The sequence below is a fragment of the Bacillus rossius genome, chromosome 15 (assembly GCF_032445375.1).
Source record: "Bacillus rossius redtenbacheri isolate Brsri chromosome 15, Brsri_v3, whole genome shotgun sequence".
Classification (NCBI taxonomy): Eukaryota; Metazoa; Arthropoda; class Insecta; order Phasmatodea; family Bacillidae; genus Bacillus; species Bacillus rossius.
In genome coordinates this window covers 25876838-25895380 of record NC_086342.1, presented here as the reverse complement: position 1 = coordinate 25895380, position 18543 = coordinate 25876838, and the positions used below count along the sequence as shown (strand labels likewise).

Sequence of the window (18543 nt, the reverse complement as noted above, 5' to 3'; positions counted from 1 at the left end):
GCCACAAGTTACACAGCGCTTGGCGCCTGTGGCCTAGCAGGTCCACCAGCCAGTTCCGGACCTGGCGCGTGTCGCGGTCTTGTCTGCTTTCGTAACAATATAAATGTATATATTTGTTAATGCAAATTTATATGTGTATACGAGTATATATGTGTATGTGTCCCAGCCAGGGTGACTGAGTCGTCTCTTTATTTACTTCTGGCCAGTGGTGAAGTTTAATTTCAAGTATGAGCGGATATTAACGTCCAATATTTTTCTGAGATATTAGAATAGTTATAATTCTGTTTTTTTTTAAATAATTATGTATCAATTTATGAATGACACATAAATTAAAACTTTAAGAAATTAAAATAAAACTCTGCCCACATGTATAAAATTTTGCTGTGAGGGCGGGGTTAAGGCGTTTATAATGGTGCTGGTTGGGTAGCTCCTGGTTGCTGAACAGGCCTCCACAAGGGAAAATGAGCGAAGGGAACAGGTAGTCTGATTACGGCCTTGAAGGCGTACGAGCATGTCCAAACTAGGACGAGTCAGCACTTATTATTATTTTATCCGGTTCTGGGATAATAGGCGTAAACGATGACCCCAGAGTATAATCTGGGCCTGTGTAAGGCTCGAGTAGGATTATAATACTTGGCCAAAGTCCATCCGTTATTTTCCGTTGAAAACTCTTAGTAAATCATAAATTACTAAGTTACAGTCGTCACATAATTTAATCACTTGCAGCCAAGTTTGGTTGAGTGGCCATTTATCATTAAACTGCTGTTTAACATATTGCTTCTTCTCTCACCAACATATTCTTGTGTAATTTACCCGGAGTCTAGCTGGAGCAAGGATTTAAAATTAGTGTAATAGACGTAACAGCCGAAACTCGAGATTGGTGTGTTGCACATTTTTGTAAGTGTATCCATTATGAATAGTACCAATGATACCCAGTGTCTAATTATTTAAATTAATATATATTTATGTTTTGAAAAATTTATATATTTTGAAATAAGGTTTAAGGAAGCCAAAATGGCGACTGGGATCGAAGGCAAAGTCATCTAAATTATATGGCGGTTTTTGTGGAATACATTTAAGTCAAGAATATATTAAATTGTAATATTTGGATTGAAAAAAAAATTCTCAAATGAAATACAGCAAGAAATAAAAAGAAAGAGATTTTGTGTGCTTGTGATAATTTTTATTAAATGTATTTTGTTAAACCCAAATAAAGTAAGATTTTGGCTTTTCAGTTACCCGCATTCTGCACTCCATTCTTAATCCTGCGCCGGACTCGGCCAAACTATGCTGCTGAAATGATTAAAAACTTACAGAACGTCGTGATTGTACAAAATAATATTAAATGCATTTAAATCGCAGAATTATTGTATACATCGTTAAGAAATCCTAAGAATTTTAATTATTTTCCAAGCTAAAACAAAATAACTGCCTTGTAAAAACTAGAAAAATGCGTACTTTATTTTCCGTCGTTTTTTAAGCTTTTCCTGCTCCTGAAATATATTCATAAACGGATGTAAAGATTGAGATGGTTTCTTTTATTTGATCAAGCTGTGTTCCGTTTTTTTCCCCACCATGTCTGCGATTCATGCGATTTACGAGGTTCTCTTTTCCGTCTCCGCCATCAATCTGTTCGTATTATTTCTTTTTTTTTTCGTTTGTACAAGTTCTCTAGATTGTGATTCATTAAAAACATTTCATGATGTGTATATTTTTCTTTAAAAAAAATTGTAAAACTGGTTTTGACTTAAAATACTCTGAATGAGTTGCTGGGAATCATATTTTGCTCAAAATATTAAAGGACAAAAATAAAGTTCGCTTGGTCTCGGCTTCTTTTTTCCTTTGTGGTCGGTGCGTAGGGAACATCGGTGGATGGGATGCAAATCTCGCGAGAAAACTGAAGACCATAATTTTACCTCCAGAAACCGTCGTCGTTTAATTAAACTCGCGTTTCATCTCGCACAGCGCAGCCTAAAATAAACAAAATTAGAACGCAATTGTTCCGAGCGCTAATGATTACAGGAACAAACAAACACCAGGATTACAATTAGTTGAAGTAAGACGAGAACAGAGATACAGAACAGGAAACGGGACCGTGTTTGCACAAGGGAATGAAGATGGAAAGCGGGACGCGTCACTATTTTTAAACAGCACATTGTTTACGACTTGCAAAAATTGAACCTAAATTACTTGATATTGAAGTTTTAAAACATATTTCTCACAAAATATAAATATGTTTACATACTTATAATTTTAGAATGTTAATTGTATGTTTGTACGCAGTTCTGTTTGAATAAGTTAGATTAGTTTCGAGGAGGATGGAATTATTTAATTTAAGACTTTTCACTAAAACTTTGATACTATCTGATATTTTGAAAATAAATAAGTTACGTTTTAAAACAGAACTTGATTTTAAGTAAACTAACGGATAGTATCTACAAATAGTTACTGGCCTGGACATTAAAATCAAAATAATTATCTTTTATTTTCTTGAGTACTATGTACATCTTATATAAACAGGAACAACATCTAAATGGAAATTTATGGATTTGTTAACTACATCATTATTTACGTAGTGAATTAAAGGCTGAGCAAGGCATTCGCTTTAAACTTTAAACACTTGATTTAGTAGCTTTCAACAGAAACATATTTACGGCCAAATATTTACACATCATATTTTTTTCTTAAGTTGGTGAAACAATTTTTTTTAGTGTAAATTTTAAGTTATTTATTTTACAGATCAGTTTAAAATAAAATTAATAGAAATCTATGGTAGCTTCAATTTGAAAATTATATTCTTTCTTTCCTAAAACCTTAAAGATCATCGTAAGGCACTAGAAATATATTTATAGTTATTATTTTATAATGTTAAACAAGTGTAGTTAAAGTGTGAAATATAATTGTAACGAATTTAAATAGTATGTATTATTAATTATTTTATAACCTACTTTAAACGATCAGAATAAATTTTACATCCATAGAAATGAAAGTAATAAATTATGTTTAAAAAATATGTCTTTTATATTTGTGTAAAAATGTAAGATACTGTTATAACATCTTTTTTAAATAAAGCTATTTACAAAAAGTTAAAATAGTTTTATAAGTCATATATCATTACTTGGAGTTTATTTAAATGCACTTTAATATGTTTGGTGAATCAGTTAAGTAAAAAAAAATTTACATTAAATGTTGTCGAAATAAGTTAAAAATATTTTTCAATATATTTTTTCATGTTGCCCATTATTTCATGCCAAGAGATATATCCCTAATTTGGCATTTTTAAAAATAAATTGTGCTATAATAGCCATAAGGTAAACTTATACTTATTTTCTTGTGAACGATTATTTGGTGCCATAAGATATATCTGTTATGTGGAATTTCAAAAATTAAAGTGCTATAATAATAGCCATACGGTAAACTTATGCTTAAACGCTAATGCTTTTACAGAACCATTTTCATTGTTTTAAAATTTAGCGATGAAAATTAAGAGTTTTAAAAATATTATTAGGTTATTTATTTAAAGATATTGTTTTATATATTTATATAACAACGTGCTTTGTTCAAGCTAATAATAAATAAATTTTCATGTAGTTAAAAAACATTAATTTTGAGGTTGTGGCGGTGAACAGAATAGGCCGTAGATATTTTCCAAAAATAATGAATGCGTCATAGTTGCGTCGCGATGCGTCATAAATAATTTAAAATAGAGGTTGTTCAGAAACCCATACTTGATATTTTGGGAAGTGATTCGTAATATAAAGTAACTATAATGCGAAACATCATTAAATACCAAACTAAATTTATTAGTGATATTTAATTTTGAAAATGAGTTTGGAGAAAAAAATGTGTTCGTACAAGGTAATGCAAAAAGTGAATTATTTTGTTAATTATGCCATACATATAAATTAAAATTAATCATTAGGTCATACTAAGTATTGAATATTTATCAAATATCGATATTTTTTAATGGAGATAAGGAATTAATGGGATTATCGAAAATTTGTTAAGTAAGATGAAGTACTCTCTATAATAACACACTAATGCCTGGAATTTACATTAAATAATGTTATTGTATATTTGCACTATTAACTATTAAAAACTGATTTTTAATTTTATTTTTGCGTACGTAACTAAATGACTTCAAAATCCTGATATCTAATCCAGAACATTGTACCCCTATCCGTAACTTTCAACAACTTCGAAGCTTCATGTTATCTGGGCGTCTTTTTTGGTTCTTCCTTAACTTTATTACAATTACTTATTCAGCAGGTGCTGTTAAACATTAACAGCCGATGAAAAACCAGTGATAATGAGATTTATAGGTTCAGGCAAATATTGGAAATAAGTGTATATTAAATTCAGTAACTATCTCTCATTTTTCTCACGTTATTAAAAGCTTCGAGAAGCAACTAATTTTTGAGAGTAGGTACCAGACGAATTGCATTGTCATACACTATCTGATCTCAGTTCCTAAGTAGCTGAGAACACACAGCAAGCCTAGAAAATCTAACACATTTTCTTTGGATCTTATTTATTAATTGCAATTAACTTATTCCAATACAAAATTTTTCGTTTTATTGATGAAAAAAATTCAGTTAAAATGAGGTCATGGTCGTTTAGCCCCACCAGATAATATTTTCATTATTTACCTCCCGTTTTATCATTGATGAAAAAAAGAACTAAAATACTGCATTTAATTAAATAACATTAAACAAGTAAACAGAAAACAAAGAAAAATTAGCAACCGATGTGAAAAATCAGAAAATTAATTGTCATTTCTCTTTATATCTACTAAATTGTGTTCCGTGATGGTGTAAAGCTATTTTTTAAATATTATAACATTGTTAAAGTTGGCAATAAAAACGAAGTTATGTCGAAATGACTGCAATAGTTTTTGAACTGTAAGAACAATATGCCATTTTTTTTATAATCGAGATTATTCATCTAATATTCGCGAATTTCGATTAAAATATAAATAATTGTGTGAATTCTAAAATATCATACAACATTCTCATTAAATGAAGTTTGTTGCTAAATAATGACTGAGATTCGTGATAAAAGGGTATCTTTAAATTTTAGAACAGTATCATAATATTTTCTTAACTGTTTTAGGAATTATTTATTTCTTAATATACTTCTTGGATGAGATTTTTAAAATCTTTACCTATATTATTTTTGGACGTAATTTTTATTTTTGAAAGTTTTTGTTTGTTTGGATGAATGTTTTGCATTGATTATTCGTAATTATTGTTTTTATATGTGCAGGACGGTGGTCAAATATGCCCTTCGAGATCAGCTATCGGTGAGTCAAATTGCGGGCGGATTTTTGACACAGGTACAAGGTATGGTACACTTGTACCATTGAATAATGTACAAAAAACACCATTATCAGATTATTGTAAATAACCATAATATATATCGAATATTTACACGCAAGGATTTATATTTGTCGTTTATTTTGCAGCTGGAAATAAATTACACAGAAGTCTGACTCAAAATAATATTTTTTTTAAAATTTATTCTTTTGAAATAGTCCATGCTAACGATCAAATAGTTTCACATTAATATGAAATGTTTTTTTTTGTAAATAGAATTTTTTTTAACTAATTTAAAAAGTTTCTATATTGCGTTAAAATAGTTCAGTTTTAAGACAAAATAACCGACATTTTTTTTTTAAATTCACAAACTTTTCTAAAAAAAATTCTTCAAAAATTTTTTAAGTAATTGTTTTAACACTAAATATCGTTAAATATGTTTTGTTCTGTTTCAAACAATGGTCACAAGTCACAGCACATAATATATTATAATCCGAGGTGGTGTAAAAAGTTCGAAACGGGGACCGTGTGTTTTTATTTGTTTTTTCCTTCGTAAAATTATGTGTAGCATTATTGTTTGTATGGGCTGTGTCTGAGCAAAATGTTATTTCGAAGAGACTCACTGCTACGCATGGACTTGGTGAAAATATATAGTGGAAGTGTCAGATGAAAAGGTAAGTGAATATTTTCTAAAGAAAGTTAATGCTTATTTTATTTTAATGTTTTAAAGGGGGTATTCAACACTGTGGTGACATTTTACCAAAATTTAGAGTTAACTCTATCATAAAAATATTTAAGGCTTTTTAAATAATTTTTTAGAGAAAACGTAGTAGAGGTTTATGATTTTTGTGAAGGAAATAATTTGGCATTTAGTATTGAAGCTGCAGGTTATTTAACAAGTATACAACTGAGACCTTCAATTTATGTTCTAAAACATTATTTCCTCAGGTTTGATCTTATGTTAATGATTTAGTGATTATGAGAAGAAAAAAAAAACATTATGTAGTAGCTTTGCTTCTGGGTTGTAGCCGTGTCCTTGGCGAATAATTCACCGACCTTTCGGTGAATTACCTACTAGGTAACTGCTCCCTGATGATGGCGACCGAAACGTCAGTGAATTATTCGCCAAGAACGCGGTTACAACCCAGAAACCAAGCTACTTCAGACAATGACCATGAAAGCCTGTGAACATTATTAAAAAAACATTATGGGGTATATATGTAGATATAAATTTAAAAGCGAAAGAAAATCTTGCAAATAATGTAAAAAAATATTCACAGACGTAATAAAAGTTGGTTTAAATATTCTTTGCAATTAAAAACTTGTTATTTAATACCGTAATATTTACTGTATATTAACCATAAGGTTATTCATTGGGATTAATTTTCTAATTAGCTGAAAATAAAAGGCCTGGCATGGCACACAAATGGAAGCCGCCTTTGATTAAGTAATTTTTCAAACATTCGTGTGAATTATACATTGAATGGAGTATTAATAACTTAAATGTTTATGCAAAAAGTAATTATGAAACGTTGGGCACACCACCATTTACCGCGGTCGTGGCGTCAGTACAGAAGCCCGGAAGTTGTGACTCCAGCTCAGAAAGTCTACGATATAACGGTTTTTTGTCATAAAATTTAAACGCTCGCGGTGTAAAATTACTATACTCTCTCTCTCTCTCTCTCTCTCTCTCTCTCTCTCTCTCTCTCTCTCTATCTCTCTCTATCCCTCCCCCTTTACCAAAAAAGGATACGACAGGTAAAATAAAACAAGCAATATGAGTTTATTTTGCAGTAGAGATGTTTCTGCGAATAACGGTTTCATACGTTGTCTCCTAAAGAATTGTCTCACGTCTAGGCATCGAACGCGCAAAGCGACTTCATCTAGACGGCAGCGCTAAACGAATGCATCATTTATTTCATTTGAAGCATTCCTATCATTTGCTAGAAAAGAAAATTGTTTATTTCAGAGTGTTCATCATTCATGGTAAAAATACCAATTGCCGAAGAAAAAAATCTTTTTATTAAGTTTTATTTAATACAATTTTTAAAATAACAACTTTAATGCGTTAAATTTAAATTTTATTTTATTAATACGTATGTATTATACTATTTTACATTTGATAAATTATTTTTATATTATGTTATCATAGTTCAAATATATGTTTGGTGTAGCACCAACAGTAAAACCGAAAAAAAAGGGATTTAACCATGAATAAATATATACATAAATAAAATTAATCAATCAAAATAATTTTCGAATGTTTGGTACCTATTCATGACTTTAGTGGGAGGCAAGACAGTCAGTTATAATATGGCCGGAACTTCTCTGTTCATTGCAAGAGCAAGTGTACATAGAGGTACACTGGCTGCCTATTATGTGGAATGTCTTATCGAGAGGAACACTACTAACCATTGTTCTGTTATCTTAGCGCACGTTTGCGCTGCACAGATAAAGCTGTTTTAGAAAGTATGATTATATTACAATATATTTATACAACACTTTTTTGAGGATAAATTAATTGCATGTTAACAAGGGAATAAACTATTTCATATCGAAAATATAAATATGTTAATGTTTAGTTTTGGCGTTCTATTTAAAAAAAGTTTCAATTTCATGCTCAGTGTAATCAAAATTGGAATTATACCGTAGGGCCAATTACTCACACAGAATAAATCAGGCAATGTAGATGTCGATATTATTGCTACTGCATGACTCGCATTATGCCATATTTTTGGCTATGGTTTGTTGACGTACAATCAGCCAATACCAAGCAAGCTTAGAGGATAAAGTAGTTTAATCCTTCGTTTAACTGTGGCCTTAAGTCAGCGATAAATGCAAGAGAGTTTAACCTTTTTTTTTATTCCATGCGCAGAAATGCCGCATATCATATCGGTTGCTGACTGGTGCTGTACGTAATGGATTAACTAGTTACATTTGCAAACAGCCTATCTCTCATACCTACAATCTCTACGGCGTACGGTGTATTAGTTAGGCATCCAGTGTATCTAATTGCACACTAACTGCTGTGGACATGAACCGAAAGATGTACATTGATATTTTTCCTTCTACATGTTGTGTGCATGTTTGCGGCATATTCGCAGTTTTCTTTTAATTTAGCATTTATATTGGCTTTGATTAAAGATTCAATAAATGTAAAATTTTCTTTTGCATAAAAAGGTTTTAACGAAAACAAGAAAAAAAAGTGAATGAGACGAATACTAAACATGAATGGCAAGGGAAAATGAGTTCGCGTGTTTCAGTTTAGACACATTACTTGTTCGCGTGATGGTAACGAAATATAGATATATCTTAGAGTTTATGTTCAACACTTGTTGCAGAAACGCTATGTTTTAACTGGATTGCCTGTTCTCTCGACTAGAAAAAAATTCTTCCGATAAAAGTCACTGATAAGGAACTCTTAGGGGTAATGCTGCCTGGATAAAGAGGCAATTTTAATTCTTTGGATTTTATAAAATTTACCATCTTCGGTTGAAAACAAAGTTGTATTAAATTTTCTTGCTCCATAAAGCTCTTATTCTCGTGTTTTCTGTATTTTTTTTTTTTTTGAAAACAGAGAATCCATCCTGCAGTTCATCAATAGGTACCTATTTTTATACCTGAATCTGGACTCTAAATTGTTAGATTTTCTTAAATTCCAATTAGTGAAATAATATTTCCCCAAGTTTTAATTTAATATGAGTTTTTTGGATAACATTTAATAAGGTGCATTTTTAAAAATATAAATCAACTACTTTATTATCATAGTATAAAATCTCTAAAAAGGTTAAAAACTTATTCTCTCTGTATATTCATTAATCTTGTAAACCACACAATATATTTTGATGCGGATTTCACCATCATTTAGAGAATTTCTCCCGGGAAATTTATAAGTATTACATTCCATTTTAATTTTAATATAGTAGAGGAATCTCGATGTTTGTAAAAATAGTTGCAAGAAGACGCTTTAAGGCCGCTTGCATGCCTTCAAACGCCTTATACAAGCCTGATAAATCAAATTATTGAACTACAAAATTGTAGGGGTTAAGAAGGCCGAACAGAAAGGCTAAACAAAATCTGTTTGTGTTGTCTCATGAGAAAAAAAAACTCAACATTGTTCACACCGAAATTATTTCGTTATGGGCAGTACGCGTTGGTATGCAAATATTTCTTGAAAACACCAGACACGAACGAGAATTTGATATGTAATAAATAAGTACTTATTAAATATAAATGACGCTACATTAGTTGATCCCATCCGTGCAAATCCAGAGCGGGTCGCTAGGAAACTATAAAGTTTAATTACACTGACTTTTACTTTCCCTGGCGTAGAAAGAAAACCTTCACTACCGTCCTACAACTACAACTACAGCTGCAACTACAACGCAGTTATATGCGCATTTGTCGATTGGCTGGCTAATTGCAGCTAGTAGAATTTGGTCGCAAGAATTTGGTTAGAGGTGACTATTCAGCTGCGAATAGTGAAAAGTTAAATAACGGTGGAGTATGCCAGAAGAAAAAGAAGTATACAAGTTTAAATGAAACCTAGTTTTGAATTGAATATGCGCATCCGTACTAGATATCACATTCTAAAGCTTACTAAACCAAACTCAACTTGTGTAGAAATAAAAATTGTATGTTATGGTAAATGTTTTGTGAGAGAAATGGAGGGAATATATTCTTCAATTTCATCTCTCATATTTAATTACCTCAGAAACTATAATTTTTTTAAGAAAGGAAAAATCTTTAAATAAATTCCATAGACCAAATCTTTATTAATAACTTTTATGCGTTCCTTGTGTGATGAACGTAGGTATTTGGTTATACATGTCGGTGACACTCTTTAGTAGGTGGCTAATGTGGGTATGCGAAATAATAATTGTGTATTGTAAAAAAAAACCGTCTTGAAATTCACTGCAGAAATTTCTTGATACCATGCGAAACTGAAATCAGTGATAAAACTAAACATTAAATGAATCGGTTCTAGCATTGTTTATAGTTGCGTCACCAGGCTTGGTCTTAACTAAATAAATTATTGCACATTACATTCAAGTCCTGTCTTATTCATAGTCTTATAGTAATATTATTCTGCAGATTAAGCCGGTATTATGTCTTATAGTAAGAAACTTTTAATCCTAGATTTTGGTAATACAGTTTCCAGATTTCTTGAATTCCAGGTAATAGTGAAAATAGGTATTTTTAATCATAATTTTATACAGCAAAAAAAAAAAGCGTTTTCCGCATTCACGTTTTAATCCACGTAAAAACTGCCGGAGAGTTGGAACGAGTTGCGCTCCGGACTTAATCCTCGGAGAATGTTCGCAACTCAACTTGGTTTTGCGAGTTCGCTCTCACGAGGATTAGCCGAGTGGTTGTGGAATCAGAGACATTTGTTAACGGACAGAATTAAAGATTATTCGGCAAATGCGTAGAGCGGATAAAGCAGTAGATTGAATGTAATGGAAGAGTAAATATGGCGGTAGATTGTTGAGTATGGCTGTAAAGCGAGTGTGGCTGTAAAGCGAGTGTGGCTGTAGAGTGCGAGCGTCGGCGGTTGAGTGCGAGCGGTGGTGGAAAAGTGCGAGCGGCGGTGGAAGAGTGCGAGCGGCGGCGGTTGAGTGCGAGCGGCGGCGGTTGAGTGCGAGCGGCGGTGGAAGAGTGCGAGCGTCGGTGGAAGAGTGCGAGCGTCGGTGGAAGAGTGCGAGCGTCAGTGGTTGAGTGCGAGCGTCGGTGTAAGAGTGCGAGCGTCGGTGTAAGAGTGCGAGCGGCGGTGGAAGAGTGAGAGCGTCGGTGGAAGAGTGCGAGCGTCTGTGGTTGAGTGCGAGCGTCGGTGGTTGAGTGCGAGCGTCGGTGGAAGAGTGCGAGCGTCGGTGGAAGAGTGCGAGCGTCTGTGGTTGAGTGCGAGCGTCGGTGGTTGAGTGCGAGCGTCGGTGGTTGAGTGCGAGCGTCGGTGGAAGAGTGCGAGCGTCTGTGGTTGAGTGCGAGCGTCTGTGGTTGAGTGCGAGCGTCGGTGGTTGAGTGCGAGCGTCGGTGGAAGAGTGCGAGCGTCGGTGGAAGAGTGCGAGCGTCGGTGGAAGAGTGCGAGCGTCGGTGGAAGAGTGCGAGCGTCTGTGGTTGAGTGCGAGCGTCGGTGGTTGAGTGCGAGCGTCGGTGGTTGAGTGCGAGCGTCGGTGTAAGAGTGCGAGCGTCGGTGTAAGAGTGCGAGCGTCGGTGTAAGAGTGCGAGCGGCGGTGGAAGAGTGAGAGCGTCGGTGGAAGAGTGCGAGCGTCTGTGGTTGAGTGCGAGCGTCGGTGGTTGAGTGCGAGCGTCGGTGGTTGAGTGCGAGCGTCGGTGTAAGAGTGCGAGCGTCGGTGGAAGAGTGAGAGCGTCGGCTGTTGAGTGCGAGCGGCGGCGGTTTAACTTGAATGAATCAACTTTTCTAAACATCAGGGTCATAAGAAACGCTGAGATGTGACAATATGGTTATTAACATTGATGGAATAAAAGTGGCGGGGGAATATTGTGTACAGAGGAAAAAAAACATAAGTGCACGGCAATTATAATAATAATAATTATTATTATTTATTTCCCATTTTTTTTTACACTTTGTTGACAATATTCACTTAATTAACCAGGAAATTTAGCACTCACGAAAGCAAGCTTGTATGTGAGTGCATCTAGTCACTTTAAATTACATGCGGTATTTTGAGGATTGTAAACATTTGTAAATGTATAATAGCTGAGAAATAAATATATAAAATATTACATTAGTTATATAAATATGAAAGTTAAAAAGAGCAAATTATTAAAATTCAATATTATGTATAAACAAAAAAGTATAAATTATATAATTGTTACATGAATAAATGAAAATTCAATTAAATAAAAATTAGTATTTAAGTAAAGTACAGGTACAAAGTTATAACAATATATAAAACTTACTTAAATACTAAAGCCATCTCTTCATCAGTTAAATTATGTAGCCAAATATTAACATATTTTTTCATTTGAAAATAATTTTTGGTTTTTAGTTTTGCAGGAAGAATAACAACAATTTTTGGAAGCAAATATTCTAAAGATCTCTGAGGTATTGTTTTATGAAATTGAGGGATTTGTAAATTTATATTCTGTCTATGTCGTGTGGGATAGTCATGATCTATATAATTTAACTGATTATCCCTTTGATACATATTAATTATTGCAGCTCTAATAAACAATCTTTTAATATCAAATACATTTAATATTTTAAAAAGTTCCTTGGATGGGTACATGTGGTTTTTTTTTGAAAATAACTCGTAAAATAAGTTTTTGAATTGTTATAAGTGGCTTAATTGACGTTTTACTCATTCCTCCCCAAGACAGAATACCATATTGCATAACAGACTGAAAAATAGCAAAGTAAACCATTCTAATACCTTCAATAGATAATATTGTTCTTAGTTCAACGAATTTATACACCATTTTTCGAATCTTGTTCGTAAGATAAGAAACATGTTTATCCCATTTTAAAAAAGAGTCGAGCACTATACCTAAGTATTTTATATCCTGTACTCTTTCTATGACACTACATTTTTTACAGTTAACGTTTATTTCGTTACATACGTGAATTTTTAGTTCATGTTCGATAGGTTGACCAAAAATGTTGGCAGAGAAAGTAATATATTTGGTTTTATTTATGTTTAGAGAAAGAAAACTATCATCTAATATTTCTTTGACTTTCTTAAGTTCGTTATTTGCCGTTTCAAAAACCGAAGGCCAATTGTCGGATGAATATAAAATTGCAGTATCATCTGCAAAAGAAACTATCTTCCCCGTTATGTCTAAGTTACATAGATCATTTATATATATCAGAAACAAAATTGGCCCAAGAACACTGCCTTGTGGGACGCCTATATTTATATGTAGGATGTCTCCTAATTTATTATTTACTTTGACTCTCTGAGATCTACCCTCCAAATAACTTTTAAACCAAGTATTTGCCAAACCTCTTATTCCTACTTTATCCAGTTTATCTAAAAGTATTTTATGTGAGACTATATCAAAAGCCTTAGCTAGATCCAACATTACACCAATACATTTTTTATCCTGTTCTATGGCTTTGTGCACAAAGTTTGTTACTTTAATTAGAGCATCATTTGTACTTAAGCCTTTTCTAAACCCAAATTGGTTTACAGACAGTATTTTGTTGTTATCCAAAAATGACATTAATTGTTTTTTAACACATTTTTCTATAATTTTTGAAATGTTGCTTAATATAGAGATTGGTCTAAAATTTGAGGATGCAAAGCTACCCCCTTTATGCAATGGTATGACAATCGCTTCCTTGAGACAAGTGATTCAGGTTTTAGCTTAATGATTCTAATAAGGGTTTATGTTTAACCCCATTTATATTTACGTGGGAAATATATTATTAATAAGGTGAGAATATTGAACATTCAAAAAGCACTTTATTAAAAACAATATTTGGTTCTGATTGTACACTTTAACATTAATTGTTTTCATTAGAATTTTTATTTTAAATTTAAATGGTTTTTCTTTACATAAATTGTTAAAATTAGTTTAATTTAAATAAATTTAATAATTATATCTTAAGCCAGCAAATGATTTTCATATTACTGCTTGCACTTAATTAGACAAAATAAAAAATAATATTTAGTGTGTAATATTTTACGTCAATGTAATAAAATGGTAATTTACTTGTTGTTGATCGTGTTATGTTCGTTTGACCATACTGTTAAAATTTATGATTTCAGGATACATTTCTACGTTTTAGAACATTGCTGATAAAGTTATTTTTAAATAAAAGTATTTGAAACATAAAATCTTTGTTTGTTTTAACGTCTCAAAAAATATTTTTAAGAAGTGTTTAATTATTCTGTAAATAATATATTTAAGGTAAATATTTTAAAGTTTACTGTATTAAGGATTATTTTTATAAAATGTGTATGCGATTACGATTAGTGAACAGGTCAGTAAACTTAGTTTTGTTGAAGTAAGAATGTAGGTCACCGTGATGATAACCAAGGACATGAGCTAAAAAAAGTGTATGTAAGTCACTGAGGTGACATGCAACCAACGTAGAATTCATTCACACGGAAACAATGCTCAAGGACGCAGATGCTTAATGAGATTCCAGCATGCGACCTAGTGATTTCATGTTGACCTTAACTTAAAATCACGGCACCACGACGAAATTGAAGTAACGTTTAACATTACAAAGACTATTATTCAAAAACGGTAACCAAATCGTGACATAAATTAACATATACAATATTATTGGTTAGTATTAAAACAGAAATATAAATTCTTTTAAGTTGTTTTTGCTAAATTTTTAGTTATAATAATTTTATGTATAAATATTAATATCCTTTTAAAGAAAAAACTTTTCCCGATACAGTATCCGACATTACAATAAGTATAATAAGTTTTAAAAGTTTTTATACATATTATATGTTTGGAACAAATGGTACTACTTATTTTTAGTTAATACACATTCTAGTTACTAAAGCAAACTATCTTAAAAGAGAAAATTAATACATATTATAAATATGTATCTTTTATATAAATATTTATATACATATATATTAAATGTCAAGTAGTTTTAAAAAATTAAAATGAGTAAACAAAAAACATTCCAATAAATATTGTCAAAAATACTTTAATATTCCAACGTTTATATTATAAAAAAAATACTAATAGGTTTATTATTTTTAATGAAATATTAATTGTAAAAATATCTTGCTTGAGTTTAATTAAACAGAAACGATTTTTTTTATATTTTTTATACCCGCACTTACAAATTGCAATCATACTGCGTAATGAAGGTCCACAAATCCACAGCGAAATAATTGCCTCACCACAATGTTTTATTGACTGTAAATAAAATGAACAATAAATTACTTGATGTTTGGGATAAAATCTACGACAAAAGTTTTTAGACCAAAGAGGTTAAATTAAATATTTATTATTGATTAAAATGGAATTTAAACTAGCAAAAAACGTAATGTTTTTAATACTTTCCCACATAAAAAAATGTAATGCATTCCTTTTTTACTTAAATTATTTACTTTTTATCACTTTCAAAAGCTTTTTAAAACATTTATTTGTTTTTGCAGTAGGTTAGATATAATACTTAACTTTTCTGTGGTTTTTAAAGTAAGGTTTTTTGATTAAATCGCTTTTATAACAAGAAAAACTTGAATAAAAATGAGTTTTATTAATTTATGATATGGTATTTTATTTAAATACATTAATTAATTGTATATTTATTTTATTTTTCGAGGCATTAAAAATTTTAATTTTATTTGCAACAAAGCATTGAATTATTTCCTTCACCCAGGTGCAAAACTAAATAATAAACTCGACAATCAAAGAAAATCCAATTGCATCTGCTTGTTTAGAAAGAACCAGGTGTTATCGCAATATTTGTTTTGTTTTTACATTGTTACATATGAAACAGTTAATTTGAATTGTGTGCCAAAAAGCATTTTTATATTCACTGGTTAAGACGAAGGCATTTAACAAGCTTTTTTCCTTCATCAAAATTGGTATTAATGTTTTATCTACACACAAGTATCTAGATTTTAAAATTTGTATATTTCTGTTGACTTACGTGGAAACGTTTCTTTTAACTAACCCACTTTTAACCAATCAAGGCAAAGGACATAATATAGAACTTTAGAAGCTTTATTTGACATTCTCAATTAGAATACGTTGTTTTTAACATCTATAGTATGTATGTGACCTGCAACTATGCTTGGTTTCACCAGCAGAGACTACAAATTTTCTCTATTGATTAACCATGTTTTATCTCATCTTAAAAAGTGAAAATGTTTAACAACCCTATTTTCCAAGATCAGTATTTTTCATCGTACTAGTTACACAACACGAAATAAATTTACCCCAAATTTCGCAAAAAGCAATCATAACAAAGAACAAAATCAATTTAAATTTTCCTCATGATAAAATGGCATCAATTTTGATCGTCCATTTTAAAAATCCAAATAATAATAAAAAAAAACGCCATCAAGATGCGTGCAGCGACTTTATCTAAGAATTTGGTAAATATATGGGGAATCTCTTAGCAGCATCCGACAATTTCTTAATTGCTGTAAACTAATACCAGGATCGTTAGTGATAAGCACATCGCAACATATATCTACCAACTCCATGAATTCTCCATGTTGTTGAAACAATATTTTTCAATAGTATTTTTTATTGTGTTTAATTTTATATGGCACATAAAAACTGGTACGAAGTTACAAGGAAAAAGCTAGAATTGAAATTTTTTTGCGTTTGGTAATTAATAAATTAATTAATTTTGTTTTAATTTTCACGCGGTTAACGTCCGAATATTGAAATATTTCTGAAAATATTTACTATATGAATTCTTTTTATTCACCCATCCATTTTCTTTCTTACAATCTTCTGTACATTGTTATTATATATCCTACAAAAGTAAAAAAAGTTCTGAACTTTTAAAACTGTTATCGTTCTATCACTCTGTAAGCTTACTCTGAAAATTACGATTTGCAGGGTAAGTGATAGCTTTAACACACTTCTAAAGGGAGACAACTTACCCAGGCTGCACAACTCTACAACCATGTGTAACAACAGAGTAACTAGTGAAAGGGTAACATAAATATGCACACAACTAATAAGGCAAGTTGGTAAAACATACAATAATCAGTAAGAAATTAGAACTCATTTTATTTGAATGCAATCCAAACAACGTGAAAAATCTATAAGCATGTAATAAAATTAATAAAATAATATTAAAATAATAATACTTGAAAATACTCCAACTTCCTTAATAAAAATCGGAATATGATTCCTGAATTAGCGTGGCCGTTAATCGGTGTGCACATGTACCAAAAATTTCTAAAATTTCTAATAATAATAATCTCAGGGTAAAATTTTAATGCTGCTATAGTCAGTAGACTCATGAGATACTACACTCAAGACCACTAGACCTGAGTGTGTAGTGTGCTGAACATTGTCGATTATTCCGTGGAAACAAATCACTAGTGCCATTGTAATTAATGTTACTTTAGTTATTGCACTTAAATGAGTCAAAATGTCCAGATTACAACTCGATATTACGCAGTTAATAAATTATACAGCGATGGCGTCACTTGGATTACAATTATTAAAGCCTAAAATGGCGTACCTTTTGATGCTGAATAAATCGTCGTAATTGCAACTATTTTATTACCATAAATTTTGGACACGGAATAGTATAAACATATGTAACTCAGATGTATAGATCCTTGATATATACAACTCAATAATAAAGATATACGTCACATTGTTTCAACTGCAATAACACTCCTCCGAAATTACTGGACTCACACACTAACAAAACCAACTTCGGTCACAGCAAAATCTCTTTCTTTTGTTTAAAAAACAAAAAACTCCACAAATATTTACGTTGCCGCCAAGTAAACAAACAATAGTAACCATGGCAACTGGAATCAAAGAAATCAAAATAAACAACTTTGACACCTGATAATACTCTGTACCCTTACACTGTATCTTTTAGAAAACTGTTCTCAAGAAATAGGCTGTAATACTACAAGAAATATACTGTATCTTTGTAAAACACATGGCAATTGTTGTTTATGCATATTTGAAATATGTTTTGTAAGATAATGCTAAGTATTTACTACGAAAATTAGTGCTTCATTTTATATTTTCGTTAAAGTTCATCCTTGCATAGTGTTTTAAACCATGTTGAAGATAGTCAAATATTCAATAATTAGATTATATTTTGTTTTGTTGTTTTTATTAACGTGTGCAGGTAATACTCGAAAGTTATTCAGTGAACGGTTAAATTATTGGAGGTACTGGAACCACACAAATCATAAATTCTTGGGTAAGAATACTAACCTAGAATAACTGCGAACACTATTTTGTATCCATAAAAATGTTTTCATATAAATGTACCAATTTACAAACATCTGTAATTTTTAATGTTTTACTGTAGGTACCATTAAAAAAATGTTTACAATTTAAGAGAACAATTAAATATTAATGAAGCCTTTTATATAGCTATCGCTTATGTTACAATAAGCTGTACCAATGAACATAAATGGCATTTTATCTATGAAAATTTAATATATATATATGTAAATTCTCAAGATTATTTTATTCTAACGCCGGTTTGTCTTAGCATTGATTGTTATTTGATAACATTTTTTTTACTGCTGAGCAACTTAACACACAACGTAGTAGACTGTTTAAGTGAGGC

The 18543-nt window shown here is 31.3% G+C and overlaps 1 protein-coding gene across 1 annotated transcript in view; it reads left to right on the top strand.

Annotated features, from left to right (window-relative positions):
• Window positions 1–11033, top strand: part of LOC134539662 (calphotin-like) — a 54710-nt gene extending 43677 nt beyond the window's left edge. Inside the window, exon 2 of the mRNA XM_063381849.1 lies at window positions 10853–11033. Coding sequence (XP_063237919.1) covers window positions 10853–11033 — 181 coding nt within the window. The remainder of the gene's footprint in view (window positions 1–10852) is intronic.
• Window positions 11034–18543: the final 7510 nt, after the last annotated feature.